The sequence below is a fragment of the Triplophysa rosa genome, linkage group LG17 (assembly GCF_024868665.1).
Source record: "Triplophysa rosa linkage group LG17, Trosa_1v2, whole genome shotgun sequence".
Lineage (NCBI taxonomy): Eukaryota > Metazoa > Chordata > Actinopteri > Cypriniformes > Nemacheilidae > Triplophysa > Triplophysa rosa.
Window position 1 is genome coordinate 16085665 of NC_079906.1, and position 19627 is coordinate 16105291.

The window sequence follows — 19627 nt, forward strand, 5'->3', positions numbered from 1 at the left end:
GCCGCTATTTTCACTGCAAATCTAAACGTGGACATGCTGATACTTCTTAAATGCAAAAAAATCCAAGAAAAGCTCAGACAGTATTAGTTTGTTTATATTAAAGATACTTTTTCTATTATTAATTTGTTATAAAATTGCAGTTTAGTTTTGTTATTTGAAATAAAACATTATTTTATTATACAAAGAAACGTGAAGCATTTAAGAAATAATGCAAGGGAAGTTGTTCATTTCTAATTTGTTTCAACTCATTTTGTAAAAATAAATCATGAGTAAATTGTGAATAAATCGCATCGTGAGATCAGAATCGTGACTCGAAACGCATCGTGAGCTGAGTGAATCGTTACATCCCTACAAAAAAGTATAACATTATATAATGATTTTGTATACCTTTAAAGGTACAAAAAAGAACCTTAGGGTACCACCGAGCGACAGAAAAGGTACAATTTTAAACCTCTATGTTACAAATATTCATAATAAAGCACAGTTTTGAGTGGCTTACTGTTTCAACAAAAAGGTGAAATTTCCACCATAATTTACTGACCCTCATGCCATCCCAGATGTATCCAATTTATTTTCTTCAGCTCAACACAAACATATATGTCCCAAAAAGCTGAAGCTCCAAAAATGACAGAAGTCCAAAAAGTCCAAAATAAATTATGAGAAATTTTTTCATTTCTTTGTCAAATAATAACCCTTTAATTCGAGTTCACTAAGCAAATTCATTAAAGGTAATTACACAGTTAATTAAAGTGTATAAATTCGGTACAGTGCAAGTATTATCAAAGATTTTTTTTTTTTAAAAGATCCTCTTTAAATATGGGGGCAGTCTATTTACGCACGTTCCATTTTACACAATTATTCTTGGTGAACCATTCATAATACACTCACAAAGTGCACCTCCAATTTCTCAGACTGCACCCTATATCTGGCATATTAGTAAATCACTAAATTAGAGTTGAAATATATCTGTCATTAACATTTAACACTGGTCATCCTCATGAATTTCAAGATTAATGCTGAAGCCATAATTGTGGGATACCATGACCCGTCTGTTCCCAGAGTGACGTCAGAACTCATGTCACAGACCCATTCTTTCCTCAGTCTCAAATTATTCATACGTGCAGGTCGTCACCAGGCAGAAATAGACCACAGGCGTGTAATTATTTTGTCAGACTAACTCCTAAAGGGTTGTTGTAGCCATGGTAAGTTTATCACTTTGTTGAAACGCTGCAAAGGTTTTTGCAAATTCACACATGTAACTTGTGGTCTGCACTAAACAGCTCAAAATGTGCTGGTTGACACATTTTACTTCTGGTAGACCTCCGCAAAGAATCAATAACTGTTGAGTAGTTTTAATTTAATTTAATACAATTAATAGACAATAAAATATTACTATAAATTAATATAAATTAAATTTTTATCTTACAACCAAACACAGACCGGAAGTTAACTTCGGACCAGGCGCGTGCAATGAAACCGTCTAAAACGACCTCAAATATTCACATCACCAACCTGTGCCGATTCACTCATCTTCTGTTCAAAGTCAGCTTCAGCGCGATTGAACTTCTTGATAGACCCTGCAAAAGATTCGGCCGCTTTCTTAGACTTCAGCTCAGCCTGAAAAACACAAGAGCGGGACAGAGAGAGAAATAAGAACAGGAAATATAATTCTTCAAGATCACAAACACATCAGGATGATGCAAGAAAGCTACCGCAGTTCACACAAAATGGAATAACCTGTCATCAGTCACCCATCCTCGTGCCATTTTAAACCCATTTTCTTTCTCCCGTGGAACACAAAATGAGACGTTCTGGATTATCAGATCTTCAATTTTTCCATGCAATTGCAAGTAATGGTAACAGAAACTTTCAAGCTTCAACAGGATGCAAAAGTACCATAAAGTGGCATAAATGTGGTCCATATGACTATACTTCAGCAAAGGTAAAGTAGTCCTAAAATCCTACATAGCTTTGCTATGAGGCCAGTAAACACACAAACCTTTTCCAGCTCTTTCTGAGGAGCTCCCTCTTTGCGCAGTCGCTCCAGCTCCACACACTTGCTGTGGTATCCTTCTCTGGTCTTTTGGAGGTGGGCATTCTGAACCTGAACACACTGCACGGCCTCCAAAGTCCCGATCACCTCCTCCTTCGTCTCCATAAGACACAATATAATACAGCGTTACATCTACATGCATCTATTACATCTATTTTATCTGTTACATCTATTTCATACAACGTCCAGCTTTTATAAGAGCTTAGATTGAAATGCATTTGAATGCATATGGACATTAAATGTCTGAGTGTTTGGGAGAGCAGTGATGGCGTCAACAAAACAGCAATGCATTGTGGCCAGTCAAATACACATACAGAGATCCATTAAAGGATCCCACCGCGAGTCCTTAAATTACCTTGCGGTGAATTTTGACCTGCTCCTCGTTGTACTTGTTGATGTCACGGATGAGGTCGTTCATCTTCTTCATGAGCTCCAGGTGGCAGAGGGCCAGTTTATCAGAGGACACGCGAAACACGTCCCACATGGGGGCGAATGTGCTGAGGAGCAGAGCAGGTGGTTAGATGTTGAAGTGTGGAAGTGCGTAAGCCGCTCGGATTTGTAACAGCGCAGCACTATTAGAAAAACAACAACAACACGCTTCCTTGTCTTTGTACATCAAGATCCCCACACTTCCCCACAGCTCATACGTTTACATGAAGACAGCCAAAAATAACAGTTTGTGGGACAAATACGTTTGAGTAGGTTGTGCTTAAAAACTGAAAGGAAAAATCAAAAACAAGGTCACGAGTTGAAATGACCTCCTATTAGCTGTGTGTTTGTACTCGTAAAACTTTTTACAAGTTTGGCTTACATTGCAAAGCCAGTTTCACCAGTGTTATAACACTGTGTGATTGTTGTTGAGACTAGCACATGCTTGTGCAGACAGAAAGTGAGGTAAAGAGCACAAAGGAGAAGCTAACCATAGCAACGACTTTTCAGGCCAGCAGCACAGCCAAACACACGTGCACGAAAATACAAGAATGCACGCGGTGACTCCGAAAGCACAGTTCCTGTTGATAAGTATCTCTCCAGACTTCACCCACTACTGCCTGCCATTAGAAACGCAACAGCAGTCGAAACTGCTCCGTTGCTGTAAAATATTGAAACCCTGATCTCATAATTAACAGCAATGACTAGGGCTGGGCAAATTTTTTTCCGAAAAATCGATTAATAGTTTTTTTTAAATGCGGTCGATTGCTACTACTATCCACTAGATGTCACTTTTCCTTTTACAACGGGTGGATGTTACAACAGGGAGCATATACTGTAGTTCATTCATTGCTTAAAGAGGTGCTGCGACGGTGTGTCATGCATTCTGACTTCTTTACGATGTTAAACGTGCCGTCTTCTCATGCTTAACATGGTCAACTTGTCAAAAAACGAGTTGGGCGTATTACGTAGCATTTCTGTGCTCGATACACTCCCCCAGCGATCGTACAGGTTTTGGAAAGCTTTTTTCGAACATATTAATCTGTTTTGTAACGATATTTCTTAGTCCCTTATTGGACAATTCTCCCGGAAAAGCACGCGGCAGCAAGGAGAGCAGGAGAAGGAGCATGCGCAGACGTCACTTTCACTTGTGTGCAGGAGAGAGAGAGAGAGCATACATTCGCGAAGTTCAGGTGTTTGTTTGTTCACTGCATTTGGGTGATGAATGTCATATAAACGGTGGATATAACGCTGGATTTGGAGATCGTTTGAAACTGATATATGGAGCCGTCCCAGCTCTAAAAGGTGCCGGACATGAACCGCACGCGATGAGTGAAACTGATGTCTGTGTTTTGTTGGCAAAAGGTGCACACGTGCTTTAGTTCAGCCTACCCCGCCCCCCCGCACGTGCCGTATGCTTTCGGAAATAATCGTACAGCTGTATCTATCTTTTATAAATGTGATCAAACTAAATACTCTTCGAAGATACGAAGTATGCAATACTACTCTATAGGTACTCAAGATTAATATGAGATTGGCAGAAACTGCATGTGTTAGGGCCGCTTTAATTAACATGGCAGATGCGGGTATGTCCTCGAAATCATCTTCACGTAAAAGGCAGTGGTTCATATGATTACACTCTTTCTTTACAGCTTATTTTGTGAAATTTTGTTAGTTATACTGTATCTCAAATGTAAAATAACCTGATCCTGTTTGATCAAGGTATGCGTGTGTGTTTAAAGTTTAATATACAGATTTGTGGCTCTTCATTTCATTTTTTAATTCACCATTGTAATCTGATATTTACTGATTTTTTTTAGAAAGATCTATAGGATTTGTAATAAATCTATAATCACTGACTCGAATTGAGAATCGAATCGAGAGCTTGTGAATCGGAATCGAATCGGAACATCAGAATCAGCCCTAGCAATGACATCACTCACCCGAGAGGGCTTCCATTGCTGGCCAACTTGGCTAGTTTACTCATTGATTTCGAGTAGGTCTCCTCAACAGCCGTCCTTGAATGCAAACACAAACACAGCAGGTGATGTTAGCTTACAAATATAGAAACACAGGTGATGTCTAGCAAACGTGATTTATCACTAATATTAAAGCCTCAATGTTCAAAGGAACAGTTCACGCAAAAATAAAAATTCTGTCTTCATTTTCTCACCCTCGAGTTGTTCCAAATCTGTATACATTTCTTTGTTCTGCTGAACACAGAGAAAGATATTTGGAAGAATGCTTTTAACAAAACAGATCTTGCCCACCATTGACTACTGCAGTGGGAATTTTTTCAGTCCCTTTAAGAAGAACTTTCAACAATAAACAATAAATTGTTCGGAAACTCACAGCTCTATTGCAAGCTCATTACACTATAAGAAACATCTGAGAACCTTACAGAGAAAAATGAATCCCATTTTCAGTATTTATACTTAAATACCACACTTACTAGTTATTGATGTTACAATAAGTGTGGAAACGTGGTATTATTAGTTACCGCTGTCATTAAAAAAAATCTGACTCTGAAAGTTTCTTATAGTTTTACACGATATATACTGTACACGTAATATAATATTTTATATACAACATTTAGCCAAAATCTCTTAATAGAGGTTGATCACATGATGCTTGACAACGTAGGTCTGCTCATAGGAAAAGGACGTCTCATTCTCTTCCTATTGACTCTGTCTGGATCTGGGCTTATCTTTTAGAAGACATCTTATATTATTCTTATACATGATTTTTTTTATAGTAACAGCACAATGCAAGGTAAAGAAGCCAAGAAATAGAGCCACTTTGAAGCATGATGTACTCTGAGTGGATACAAAATGGCCTTTGAAAATTGATTAATGTAATTTATTGCACAAGCTATGCTTTTATCACTGGCATATTTTGTCTCTCTCAATTTTCTTCACACTCCCCTCAGGGCTTTCCTGGACAGATTTCCAACAACATTTTTTTTAATTCTTCAGCCTATGATGAATGGTTCCTGGGTCCAGTCACACCATAATGGATGGAAGAGACTATGAATGTTGGCAGGAGGCTTGTAGGAGCTGTAAATAGTCCCTAGTCTCTCTGCAGAAGTCTTTACAGGGTTTCCGTTTAATTATTCTAATAAGAAATTAGCCTTGACTTGAGCATCACACTCACAGACCCCCAGAAAATCCTCACACTTCCCACATATTCTGGCAGTGGAAGGCGAGACAAATTCATCATTTGTATAACAACGCGCATGTACAAGTTTGGGAGCCTGCTGCGCTACCTTGCGTATGCGAGTGTGTGCGAGTGAACAGTGAAAACTTTGTTGTCTGCACTGCTTCTCTCAGGTTAGTGCGTTTTAACACTCTAGTGTTGTGTGCAGACAGCACAGTGCTGTGGAGAGAGACAGAGACCGACAAAAAGAGAGACTGGGATGGTCTTATAAGCAAACAAAAACATAATATGAGATACAATAGCACACATTAAAAATATCAAACAATACGATTTAATAATATCAGATAAAGCATAAAGTCGCTGCCCTTCCGAAACAGCTTTTAAGGAAATAAAAAAAACACTATACTTTTTAAATGATTATTTATAAATTACTTAGCGAAGCACAGCGTGACATAACATATTATTACTCTTACCATAGTCTGTTTGAATACTCGATTATGATTGGCTGGAAGGTGTGCATAAAGGATTTTAATGCACTTTGTGGCACGGTGTATCCCTAACATGTTACATATAATCAAATTGGCCAGCAAAACATTTTGACTTACTATTTAAAATTTCGGCCAGTGGTTGTTGCAACTTTTTAGTTGCACTTATTTTTAATAACTTATTTTGATGAACTAGAGTAATTTAAAAACTATTTAAAATTATACTTTGAAAAACCAATTTGATTGTACTTAAAAATTTAAGGCAGGAAAATGTTTGTAGTGTAACATGCTGAAGAAATGACATCTGCTTCTAAGATACAAGTGTGCGCAAGAGTGATGAAGAGACCAAATTCCATGTTACATTTCTGTCAGTAACAGTCACACCATATCATCCCTCCTTCCCATCACCATGACGACTCTTGCCAAAACAACACCTTACCTCTCGCGCACGAACTCAGCCAGCTCTTTGGTGGCGATCTGTCCATGTTTCATGTTGTGGTAGAGGACGTCAAACCCCGCATTCTTCTCTCCCTGTGAACAAACAAAATACCAGCATGAGGTCAATTACCTGTGAGTGTTAAAATGATTCATACACTAAAAACAAACTGGAAGGTGCTAATATCAAAATAGCAAGAAAAACGAGAAAAAAGCTAGAGTAGAGTACACATTTTGGGTCTGTGTGTTATAGCAAACACAAAATGTTCTCAGAAAACCTGCGGCTTGCTCGTAATTTCTTTCTGTACTTCGCCCTTAAAATGTCTTGGCATTTACTATGGTCAAACACAGTGTGGTGAACCAAACACGGACGGAAAAGACGAAAAACTGAGATGCTACGTGAGCGAGGAACACAACATTCATCCCAGACCCCCCTCAAGCATGGAGATCCATAGGCGATAACCTTTGAAACAAAGTAACAGAACATCCTGTGGTCAAAGTTTGCAAGTACAAAAATAGCACCCTTTCTTTGAGCAAACAGAAAAATGTCAACAAAGAAGAGAGAGAGAGATCTGACAAAACCAGGGCAGTCAGTGGCCATAGCAAAAGGTAGTCAAAACGTCCACAGAAAGCACTTTCAAGGTAAGACAGGGCTCTAGACTGTCATATCTAGAATATGTTTTACCTGAATTACAGGGTGTGAATGTGCTTAAAAACAAGTGTTCCGCACATGCAGCTGACATAAAGGAAAATCCTATACAGTGAAGTATTTTCCATGTTAACTTCTATCTTTTCCGATGTCCTAACAGCTGTGAAAAACAAACAGCGCGTCAATGTCCGCTAATGTCCGGATTCGCGACCTAATGACTCATTTGAACCGATTCATTTTGTTGAAACAACTCATATGTCAAACACTGAATTCACGTGACACACTGTCTGAACCCATCTGTCACTCAAAACACATCAGAACACAAGCATGCTTAGACCATTTAACAAGACTAGTAACAAGACTAACAAGACAAGACTAGTAAGATTAGTAAGATTTATTATTTAAAGTTTATTTATGACAATGTGTAGTAAAGTAGGCTACATATATAATAATTTAGTTCCGAATTGCTTTTGAGTTTTGAGCTAGCTAATTTAATTTAATTTAATTTTATGTGGTAAAAATAAAGACTGTTATTTAAAAATAAGGTCTGGCAAATGAAGCCCAGTGGGAAAATAACAGCTTTTTGCAAAGTGCATAGATAATAAAACACAAGTGTTAAAGCACAAATATGAAGCGTTCTATAGCCGACTATTTTAAAAGACTTAGTGACAAATTAACAGAACGAATTATCAACTGAGGTCATTATGCAAGGTCATTATGATTACTATAAAAAAGTGTGCGACCAAATTGTAAGTTGGTGCGACCAACTAAGAAAGAGAGTCGAACCAGTGCGACCAGTGGGAAAAATGCATCTAGAGCCCTGTAAGAGACTGACAATATTCTGTATCGCACAAAATAAACAAAGAACTTCATCTTTAAGGATCTACAGTGGGCACGTTACTCTGACTATTAAGAATGCAAAAGTAGTAAACTAAAAATGACATTCCCATTCATTTTTCTAAACACATAGGAATTCCTTGATATTCCTTTGAAGGAAATTTGGGCTGTGACTATTGTGCTTAGTTAGTACAGTCAGATCGAGACAGGATATCAATGCACCCTTCTGAGGTTTCATTTCAGTCTTTTATGTAGTATAAATACACATAAAGGTGCTGTTTAAAGAATAGAGATCATAAAAACATAGTAGACCACAACAGTTGTGCAACTTCACCGACATGTAATTTCAGTGTTGTGTTGCCAGTATGCTTGTTGAAACATGACCTCTTTGGAAAGCTGATCTCCCATGATTCGCTCTACTATTCCCACACAGGTACAACAGCACCCTTTAACACCACCTCACTCTCTTCTACATGTCTTCACTATCCTTTCTTAACATGTCAGTGATGGTAAACATGAATTTGGCAGGCATAATTCCCCTGACACTTGAAATGACAGCAAATCTGCCGACGTCCAAAGTCCTTTTTTAACTTTGTTCCCAAATGTTCATTTGCATAGTATCCGGAATTTGCCTCATCTAATGTAATGCCAGCACAGAGGACACTTTGTTTGAAAAGAACTTGATAGACGAGAGAGAGCAGGAGAAACCGAAGGAGAGAGGCAAGGGAGGGATGACATTAAGCAGGGCTGAAGGTGTTGAAAGAGGAACTCCAACGCTGCCCGACGATTACACCGTGTCTACACCGAACGCGGCGCGATGCGACAATAGAACGAATTAGAACCCATTATAATTTTAAAATTTGTCCACACTGGACGTGGCGCGACAATCCCATTAGAACAAGCCATGTGTCCGGTGTAGACACGGTGTTACACTCGGTATAAACGTGTCTCCACCACGATAGCGGTTTCTGAAGCAACAGGGTTCCACCGGTAACTGTGAGAGAGTGGGAGACATATGACAGCTTGTTACAGGTGACAGCTATATGCGTGTGTTCGTATAAGGGGGGTAAAGAAGGGTAAAGTATTATTTTTATAAGTTCCAGGGAGGGCAAAGTGTTATATTGAATAATCACAAAATACTCCACTATATCTTCAAATAACAGAATCGTACATTATTTTCTTTGCTAAATCTTCCGTCAACACCTGACCGATTAGTATCGACTTCTATTTCTTTTCTACTCTTTCTATAAAAAAAAAACATAGCTTTGTATACTGTGCTGAACTGTATGAGACCTGGGGCCAGTTGCATAAACTTGTTAAGTTGAGACTGCGTCTTAACAACTAATCTCACTAACTAGCAATTATAGTTCTATAGTTTCTAACATAGAAACTTCTATAGTTTACCTCATTTGTAAGTCGCTTTAGATAAAAGCGTCTGCTAAATGACTAAATGTAAATGTAAATAAATAAAAATAATGCATAAAATAATGCATTATATAACTTTATATATATTCAATATTCAAGTAAATAAAAATAGAAAAGAAAGTAAATGCTGGTCCAGAAGCAAGTCCGGTTTCAGTTATTTAATTATCATTATTTAAATCTTACATATATAATAAAATCTTAAAGCAATTTTTTTTTCATTTTAAACTGGTTATAAATGTTGGTTGTATTTTGTTCAAATGTTTTGTGTAGTGGAACAGGAAGTTCTTCTGGATCAGCGTTAAACAAGCGTTGTTTACGTCATCCGAAGTGGCCTATAGAATAATAAATTGAATAACTTCACTATATCTTTAAATAAATATAATTAATATATTGAATAATGCATTACATACTTAGCTACACTATACTGTATCTTCCATTAAATAACAAAATAATGCCTAAAATAATATATTGTATAACTTTGCTATATCTTCAAATGATTAAAAATAATATATTGAATAATACATTAAAATATATTTAAAATAAAATCGAGTGTCAAATCTTTGGAGACTTTCAGTGGCTCCTCTTTAACTGAGAGGTTTAAGATCTGTTCAGGGAAGATGATACTTCTCTAAACTTTTTCATAATGGCATGAGGCTGAACATTCGACAGCATTCAACAGTTTAATACCACCTCATAATAACTACCTCTCTTAGACGGTAGAGCTAACCAATCTCACTTGATTTTAATTACCCCTCCGCTGTAAACACAAGCTTGGTTAACAACTTTAGCAGGGTCTGAGCAGGACTAATCCAGGGCTTGATGAATAAGGCAAGTCTCATGGAAGTTGTAATTGAATCATGGCTGGACATTCCAGTATCATGATGCTCAGGGCAATGAGGCAATCATGTGAGACCAACCTCAAACCCATACCCACACACACAGCAAGCAACAGAACAGAGGGCCATTTTCACCAATCCCTTTAAAAACTTTTTTTGGAGACACCGCAGGTCCATGAGTTCAGCATGTCCCTCTCTGAAGGCCCACTGACTGAGATGTCCAATAATGCTGGATTTACTGAGGACATACAGTAGCATTACGCTGAGCCCTAGCTATAAAAGTAACTAGCACTTCTAAAAAGTCATCTCTTCATTAGGCATCTTTTGCAACATCATCAAACAGTGGATTTCCCAGTGTTCCCTGCAGAGGTACAGTACTGTTAAAGGATTTAACTGCTGACTGTGCACAATGGTTAACACACACACACACACACGACCCAATCCTGTCACCTCTGATGAATAACTATATTAGCTCTTAGGTAAGAAAGAGAGAAATCATTGACCGACCAAAAGTACATTATCCTCCTATCGTTTACCCTTATCTTCACGTCTCGATTAAATCAGAAAAGCAGGACATATGAGAAGCTATATCAATGTTTAAAAGACTAAGACCGCCAGCGAAACAACAAAGTTGAGATTTGCTCAACTTTATGCAAATGATGAGCATCTTTCGGGAGCGACTACCAGTAGGAGTAAAGCAGCGGAGCTCACGTCATCAGTCTCTCGTCAGTTACAGCAGGGTTTGTTTATAAATGTTACTAGAGCGATCAAACCTAGGAATGCCTTCTAACGACCTCGTAGCAAGAGACTAGCGACACAGTCGCTGGCGGTCTGAACGCACAGTAAGGGCGTTTTCAGACTCGGCACATTTGCAGTGTTCCGAATACGAGTGTGACTGATCCCAGAGCCTCCCGCAGCATTGGTTTGGTTTCAACCCTGGTGCATTTACGTTCATCTACGTCATCACAAACGCATGATAGAAAACAGCCATGGGTTATATTGTTTTTATTCACTTGGTGCTATTATGCGCAGCAGAGTAAACGTCACTTGGGTTTACTCTATTTATATGTATATTCGCTACACGCCAATATAATGCAGGCTCATTCTCGCTCGAATCCAAGATAAATCATCAACACTATCATCTCTTACATATTTTTGTTGAAGTACATCATAATCAGCTAAAACGCACGTGCAGGTTACTTTCCTTCCTGAACATGTGCGCACCGGGGTCTGTGTTGCTTTCACATTTACGCGTGCCGCGCCACAGTTTGAGTGCAGCCGACGTCTCGGGTTTGTTACTACCTCGGTGCAGCTTTCACATTAGAGATTTTTCATGCGAACCGTGCCCAGTTCTGAACTAAACTTTAAGTGTGAAAGCCACCTAAGACAGGATTTTGACCCATTCTGCATATTCTATGCCATTTTGTTGTATATGGAGCAGTGTAGAATGAGTAGTGTGATCACATGTAGTGCACTAGAAGTACTCGGATGAGGCACTTTTTTAAAGAAAAAACTAAAGTGTCTTCGAGGCCCCGTCATTGTCTACAAGAATATTTGAAAGTCCCTCCCTTCTCACAATTACTACCCCATAAAATATCTAGCTTGGCATAACTAAAGAGATTTATTTTTGTTATAAGAATTACCAAACACTAAGAAATATATTTACTTTTAATGCTTGTTTGGTCTATATTTTACATTAGAAGTCATCTTTTGGTGTTTGTTGAGGCCTAGAGGGACCCGGCCCCCTTGCTGAGACTTTAGAAAGTCTTTAACTGGTACCATCAGTGTAGCAGCTGAGAAACCCCGATGGTGATTTTATCAAGTAACAGCGAGTACACATCACAGTAATATCGATACTTGCTTTTGCAATGAACTAAAAAAAAGAAAAAGATTGAGTAAGAGAGAGAGGAAGTAATGAAGAGAGAATATTTCTCAGCAGGGTCTGAATCCAAATAAATACGAAGCAGTAGGCCTCATCATCCAAAGCTCTGCATACACTTTAATCCAAAAATGAGAAAACCCACATGTAACCTTGAGAAATTGAACTAAATGGAGTGATTAGGCTGCTAAATGAGCTCTCTGTATGAAGGCCTTCTGAACACTGTTCGTTTCTGATACTGAGAGAAAAACGGACATTCTACAAAATGAAGACATACGGCCCAAGTTAGGAGGAATGTGCTTAATCACTGGGATATAGCAAATTCCCTCTCAGAGACTTCATTCATCACGCGGTTTCAGTAATTACTCAAACGTGTCACCTCAATCATTTGACACAGGGCTTTATATGCAGTGCTGGAGGAACCTTCACAGCAGAATGAGCTAACACACAGATTGAGCTAACACACACAAAAAATTCTCAGAAATTAGTTGCAACTTGTGGCAAAAATGATTCAAATTCAAATTGTGGGTCATAAAAATTCTTGTAATTTATTTCTTATTTGCATTATATTGTGTATTTCCTAGTGAAGCATATCTTTTAGGGACTTGACTGCGAGTCTGCCATTATGGCATGCTGAGTTATCTTATAAGATAAGAAAAGATATGTTCTTGAAAAAATAAAAAATGCCCCTGGAAATCAATTTACAGTAAACTTTGAAGGACTACTGCCCTCCTGAAACACCACTGACACCCACAAACATATTTGACCTTGATGACATTAAGAGAAATGGAAAGCTGTTTCAATGATATGAGAAAGATGACTATAAACTTTTTTCTTTCGGATTACATGCATTAATGAATTGTGCACAACAAGACAAAAAAATTGTATAAAGAAAACACTGCAATATTTATTTTCATGTTGAGATTCAAAAGACAACGATTTTTAGATTAGCAAAGATTCAATGTCGAGATGTCTATGTGTGCATAAGCAATGAGAAGATCCAGAATGAATAGTTCTGCGTTGATGGTTAGAAGTTTGGGGGATGTTTTACACAAGCTTTGTGTGAGAACACAATAGGGGAGGTCTCTGCATCGACAACAGTCCAGCGACATAACGTGCTCCACAGTCTGAAACTACACAGATGAACGTAGCAAAGGAACCTAAAAATAAAACCTCAGTCCACACTGCAAATAAACAAGGTGCTAAGATTTTACTACAGGAAACGCAAACACGACTGATCACATTAGTATTGTATATCTACAGTACACAAAGTTCTTAAACTGGTAGGAGGACCTGTAACATGACGGTATTTTCTTGCTTTTCCTCTCTATTCTGCCTCTTTCTATCACTCTCTTGTTCTCTGAGGTGAGACTGACTAGGCATTAAAGTAGGACACACCTGAAATAGCCCTGCCAGGTGTGCGGAAAGCACAGAGCATGGCTGTCCTCGTGGGAATGCTTACAAAACCCTGGCCTGTCCCTCTCCGAGTCACTCTTTGGTTCTCCTCTCGCTCGCTATTTTGCTTTGTTCTTTACTCTTTCCGTCCATCCAGCCCTTTATACTCTCTAATCTGATCAAAGCTGTCAACATATGAATCTCAAACTGCTTGCCAAGCAACTGAAGGTCTAAACACTGAGTGAACATTAAGACCTGTTTCCCCAAGCATGCATGCAAAGTGGTGTGAATGCATTTTGACCCCCACAAGAACTGGTGCACGAAGATCCCATTACCGTACAAAATGCGTCAGACTTACCCAAAAATTGTTCTTGAAATACGCCATCCCCATCGACATCTTCTAAAGTGTTCTGAAAGAGAGACAAAGGTCATGGCATTAGTTTCATCCAGCTGCTCTGAAAGTCTGCAATGAGGTGTTACGATGAGTAATAAGTGTCTGGAAGAAAAGAGGGGAAGTCTCGCAGTTTATGGAGGGAACAAGGTGCACAATCGAAACAAGGTTAACCAAACGAGCAGACATGCAGACAAGGCTGATATATGCTGATGGCAAGAACTCAAGGTGCTTTAATAAAATCAAACCCATGCTGAAGCACACATACACACATTCATAATTTATCCATTTCATGGCTTTGCTTGAACAGGTGACTGTGAAAGTGTCTCTATGTGAATAAAAATGTCAGCCAACTCAGAAATATAAAACCTGTACTCCAGCTATTAGCACAAGCTTTGTTCAGATCAAGTCCATTCAATTTTATCCATCAAATTTAACTTTTTAACGTCACTGACACATTGGAAGTTCCTAAACGGGTTTTAAAGCTTACACATCAGATCAGTTGAACCCAGCTGTTACATAATGCACCACTTTTTATAATTGGGTTGTTTGGTTGAGCGCCTCTGAAGTGAGACATTATCCTGACAGCTACAACAGGTGCAGAGAGCCGAGTCATAAAGGCCTCTTCTGTAATACAGTCTCTCTTAAAGGTGTAATTTTTTGGAGGATCTATTGACAGAAATGCAATATAATATACATATTTATGTCTTCATGTTAGGGATGGGCGATATGGCCCTAAAACTCTATCACGATAATTCCTGGTATTTGTTGCGATAACGATAAAACTGACGATATATCCATAACGCCATCCACCGCTGTTTTTTGCGTCAAGTGATAGTAACTGCATGTAGTCTAGACCCTCAGAAAAACAAATATTATCAAAAAGTAAAAATTACCCCAAATCAAACAGCTCCTAAAATATACCTACAGTATTTTTGTAAATATAAAATATAATAGTGAGATTCGACTTCAAAAGGTTGTAGTAAAGAAAAGTTAAATGAACTAAAGCTCAATAAACACATCATGTCATACCTAAAACTGTATATATTCTATTGTTGGGTGGAAACGATCGATCGCATCACGCTGTCAATCACTCTCTTAAACTGTGTGAACCTTCTCTTCTCACAGCAACATACACTGAATCTGTCTATGACTCGCGCTACAGAAAGAGAACAGAAAAATGCGGATAAAAGAAATCTAATTAAATAATCCATGCTTTTATACGCTCATAAACGTATTTAAAATAACGTAATACAAACTCGCATTTGTACTGTATGTAAACAGGCAGCAGTGCTGTGCGCGCTGTGTCGCTATGAAAGCACATGTGGGCGCGAGCTGCGCACGGGACGCTCCGTTCATCCTGTATATAACAGGCAAGAAATCGTATTAAACAATTTGCGCACGCGCTCATAACATCTAACGAATGTTTAAATAAATACTTTTAGCCAAACTAAATGTTGTGGTGTAACGTATTATGACTCAACGAATACTTAACAAACGAATTAAATAAAACGAAAGTGAAACTAAACATTAACTCGGACGCATCTACAGTGCCAACCTAAACGAGATTTAGAGCTTTAGTGCAAACTCTTTCTCAGCTTCACGTCCGCCCTCCGCTATACCCGTTTTCGCTTCATATGAGCTGTGAATGGGTCTCACAAAGAAATACGTCATCAACTAGAATTTATCGTTTATATCGCGGGTAGACTAATTCCTATCGTGTGGGGAATTTCTACCGGTATATCGCAAACGATATAATATCGCCCATCCCTACTTCATGTGTATAAAGACCTTTTATTACCAAAGAATGAGCTATTTCTATCTACCTATACCGCAGGTCCCTTGCATGGAATTTACCATGTTGTTTCTACAGTAGCCCGAAATCAACAAACTGCTCTACAGGGCGTATTTCGTAAACCCGTTATCTCCTTCGGTAAAGAAGCGAAAACATGATAACATATTAGTCCTGTGTCAGCCACCGTAGCGCTTAGAAAGGAAGCGGTGAGTGGTGCAGTGAGCCGTTGGTTGCAATTTGCAACCTCAAAGCTAGATGCCGCTTCATTTTATACACTTGACCCTTAACACACACAGACCTTAGAAGTTATATTAGTTAAGACCTCTCAAAGGGACAATGGTTTTTATACATACTACGTATTTTAACCTGAACAGAAAACTTGCCATTTTTTGGATTTAAGGCTTTACATGATGACCACTGGTCAACTCAAAAGTTTCAACATGTTTTACTATATTTGTGGACAAACCGGCCCTCAAAAAGTATAGCCCTGCAAAACACCCCACGATACACATCCCAAACTCATCTCATCTTTCCTCAGCCTCTATTGTAAACATATCCTGCTCGTGACTGTGGAGCTTGTGACCGAGGCCACAAGTTCAGGCATCACTGTGCATCCAATATATTGACACGTACAGTGTATGCTTCAGCTTTGTAGCACACTAAGGGGCAATTCACATTTTGCATCTTTTGCACGTGCAAGTCCGTTTTTTTTAAAGTAGACACGCGGCAAGCGCGCACAAATAGTAAGCGCCGCGGCTCCCGCTTTCCGCTTGGTTTTAGATGCAAAATGTGAATCGATTATAACAAGCATATCTTTTTAATTAAAACATTTTTTTGATTTTAAGATGAACATTTTATCTTGTTATTTTAAATGTCATTTTGTCATACGGTTGAAATATAGGCCTAATTATAGTGTAAAAGTGGCAAAAATTACATTGACTACTAAAGAGATAGTTTAGTCATCATTTATTCACCCTCATGTTGTTAAAAAGTAGACAGTAGATAAGTAGATATTTTGAGAAATGTCTCCGTGGTTGTTTCCATAAAATTGATGTCATTGGGGTCCAGTGTTGTTTGGTTACCAACATTCTTCAAAATATCTTCTTTAGTGTTCTGGAGAAGAAAGTCATACAGGTTTGAAATGACAAGGTAAATAATAAATGAAATATTTTTTGATTTGAGTGAACTATCACTTAATTTACAGAGAAGGAAACTATTCTAGACGTTTATAAATAATACAGTAAAACCAACGCAGTTGGTTGCACAGTATAGCGATTAGCATTGAGGAAACTGCTGAATGATAGTGCTGTATGTCCTTGACTAGATGTGTTTTTGTGTCCCCCAGCAGAGAGCCGGTTGGAGGTGTGATTCCTCTCATGTTTATGAGAGCTGGATGTTGGCAGGACCTGCAGCCCTTACAGTGCTGACCACAGTGCTTTTCTCTGGCCCGTTAGTCCGCCCTCAGCCTTATCCTGGCACCGTTGAAGGCCATCAGCGGGCCCCAGCATGACCTTTCACCAGACAGGGAAACACTCATGCTTACCCTTCTTTCTCTCTCTCTCTCTTGCTCTCCCACACCCCTTTAATTAACCGGCCAGGCCAACGTTACACCCCTATGGACGACAAGAGCTTGGCAGCATGGCTTGTTCCAAAAATAAAAATCACAGTCGTTGGTTTAGAATGCTCCAAACAGACATCAGGGGGTAACGTGGCAGAGAGGGAATGCAGTCCAAGACATTTTAAAAGTTGGCTTCCTGTACCTTGCAATTAGGTCTATGTGTCAACGATGTGAAAGTAAAGTATGACATAATAAAAATATACTAAAGTGATGTTAAAATTCAATAAAAGCTTAAATGAAACAGACATGGATGTTATTATAAACCAATGGCATGTAATAATACACCAATAAATTACATGGACCGGTCAAATAACAAGTTATAGCTGTATTCCAGCCATTTGGGATTTTTCTTTGGGTTTGGCACCACAACAGTGACACTGGCACAGTTGATTTTTCCACTAAACACGGTCAGCATCCTAGACCTGCTTCTGTGGTCACTGTGGAGCGAGACCTGAATCTATCTGGTATTCAGCGAGTCTGTCAGGACCAGTGTACTTCTAATGGAAAGATAATAGACAGACCCAGGGAACTACATACAGTAGGAACTCTGTTTCGTGCACCATTCTGTACAGTAAGCAAATCACAAGTGCTGATGTACTGAATATCAGCACATCTGTCATTTGCTACCCACATTTGGCAGTGCAAAGGGAGCTTTAGAATAACATTTTTATGAATATTGTTCACAACTCTAGTAGAGGTCACTCAACCCCACCTGGGTATTAAAATAACAAAAAGACAATGGGCAATACAGCAAGAAACATCAGAATTAGGAAGTTATGACTGATATTGGCTAACACACATACGAAATCAACTAGCCAAACCCAACTCAATAAATATCAGGGTGGGTTACGTAACAGATTGATATAGTGTCCAGATGGACATTCTCAAATATTTGTTCTTCATTATTATGAACAGTAAGCTACTGCATGTTTCATTACAACACTGTTTGTGTAATATGCACCTGTTATAGATACGTAGACAAACAGATTGATGGATGGACAAATTGATAGAGACGGTCTGAGACAGACAAACAGAGGATACTTGGACAAAGAAACAGTCGGTCGCTATGAAAAATAAGGCTCATAAGCCTTTAGCCTCATGGCTCTCTGGAAGAATTTCAATAGCAACCCTCAGCACTTGTCATTCTTTCTCTCTTTCACTTCGCTTTGGCTGAGAGGATTGTTACAGAGTTATTGGCAAATGCAGATGCAACTCAGAGAGGAAACAAAGATGGGAACCTTCATATCTTTTGTCTAAAGTGTCTAAACAGAAGAAGCATATCAACCCTCAGCTGAGTGCACTCCAGGATCGAAGCATACATAGAGCCAACAATCAACAGTAGACAGCCTGCTTGGATAGTAGCAACCCCATCTGTCAAAGGGAGAGAGTGATTATACGAGAGAAAGAGAGAGTGCATAAGTGGGGAGTGAAATTCCTAATGAGAAAGAGCCATCAGAAATCAGTAAGAGGCAACCCTTTCGATATGTGATGAATATTAAATCTTTTTCAAGGTTTCATTATGAAGAAAAACTGTGGAAGGCAAAACTTGAAAGTTTTTGCTCATAAACTGATTGAAAATACATTTACAATTACAATAAATCAAATGTTTGTGTTAGTGTAAAGGGTCTCCATTTTGTGTCCTTCTCAGTATGTGGTTTGGCATAAAAATGCACGAAGAACACTTCCTGTCAGGGGTTTTGCTTTAGCTTCAGCAGCACACTGCCAATCCCCCACCCACATAAAGCCTTCCCATCTGTATCTCTGCATCGATGCTTCAGAGAAATTAACAGAGCTCGATCTGGTGTGATTACGAATAAATTCTGGGGGAATTTCATGAAAAGCCTGCGCTGGCTTGAGAAAACCTTTCTGATGATCTGAAGAAAAAAAACAAGCTTAAAAAATAAAATACTAGCTATTTGTTTTACAAGACGTACTGTAGGCCTGTGATGGTACTGTGGTAAAGTAATGGTTACAATTACAGTATGTATACCATGGTACTGAACGACTACCATAGTAAGGTGATAAAAAAATTCAGGAGTTCATAAATACTTTAGAATCAAGTCAATACACTCAAATATTTTCTGTTTATTCCAAATCCAAAATCGTATCAAGCTAATACAGTATATAAGAATATTATATAAGAATATATAATTTCACCACAAAATTTTAGCTTTAAATACCTTTGGACTAAACATAAAAAATAAATAAATAAATAACAATCAACACAATATAATTATACTATTA

At 38.5% G+C, this 19627-nt stretch overlaps 1 protein-coding gene across 4 annotated transcripts in view; it reads right to left on the reverse strand.

The window, feature by feature from the left end:
• The window catches only part of fcho1 (FCH and mu domain containing endocytic adaptor 1), a 34760-nt gene that overhangs the window by 11183 nt on the left and 3950 nt on the right, over positions 1 to 19627 (reverse strand). For 3 of the 4 annotated variants that reach the window (XM_057355966.1, XM_057355967.1, XM_057355965.1), the window contains exons 2-7: positions 13938 to 13989; positions 6563 to 6654; positions 4426 to 4500; positions 2409 to 2550; positions 2000 to 2152; positions 1513 to 1617 (exon numbers count right to left, since the gene is read on the reverse strand). In XM_057355966.1, the coding sequence (XP_057211949.1) occupies positions 1513 to 1617; positions 2000 to 2152; positions 2409 to 2550; positions 4426 to 4500; positions 6563 to 6654; positions 13938 to 13976 (606 nt within the window). In that variant the 5' untranslated portion in view covers positions 13977 to 13989. Of the gene's footprint in view, positions 1 to 1512; positions 1618 to 1999; positions 2153 to 2408; positions 2551 to 4425; positions 4501 to 6562; positions 6655 to 13937; positions 13990 to 19627 lie in introns of those variants that run through there. The other variant, XM_057355968.1, reaches the window with a different exon arrangement.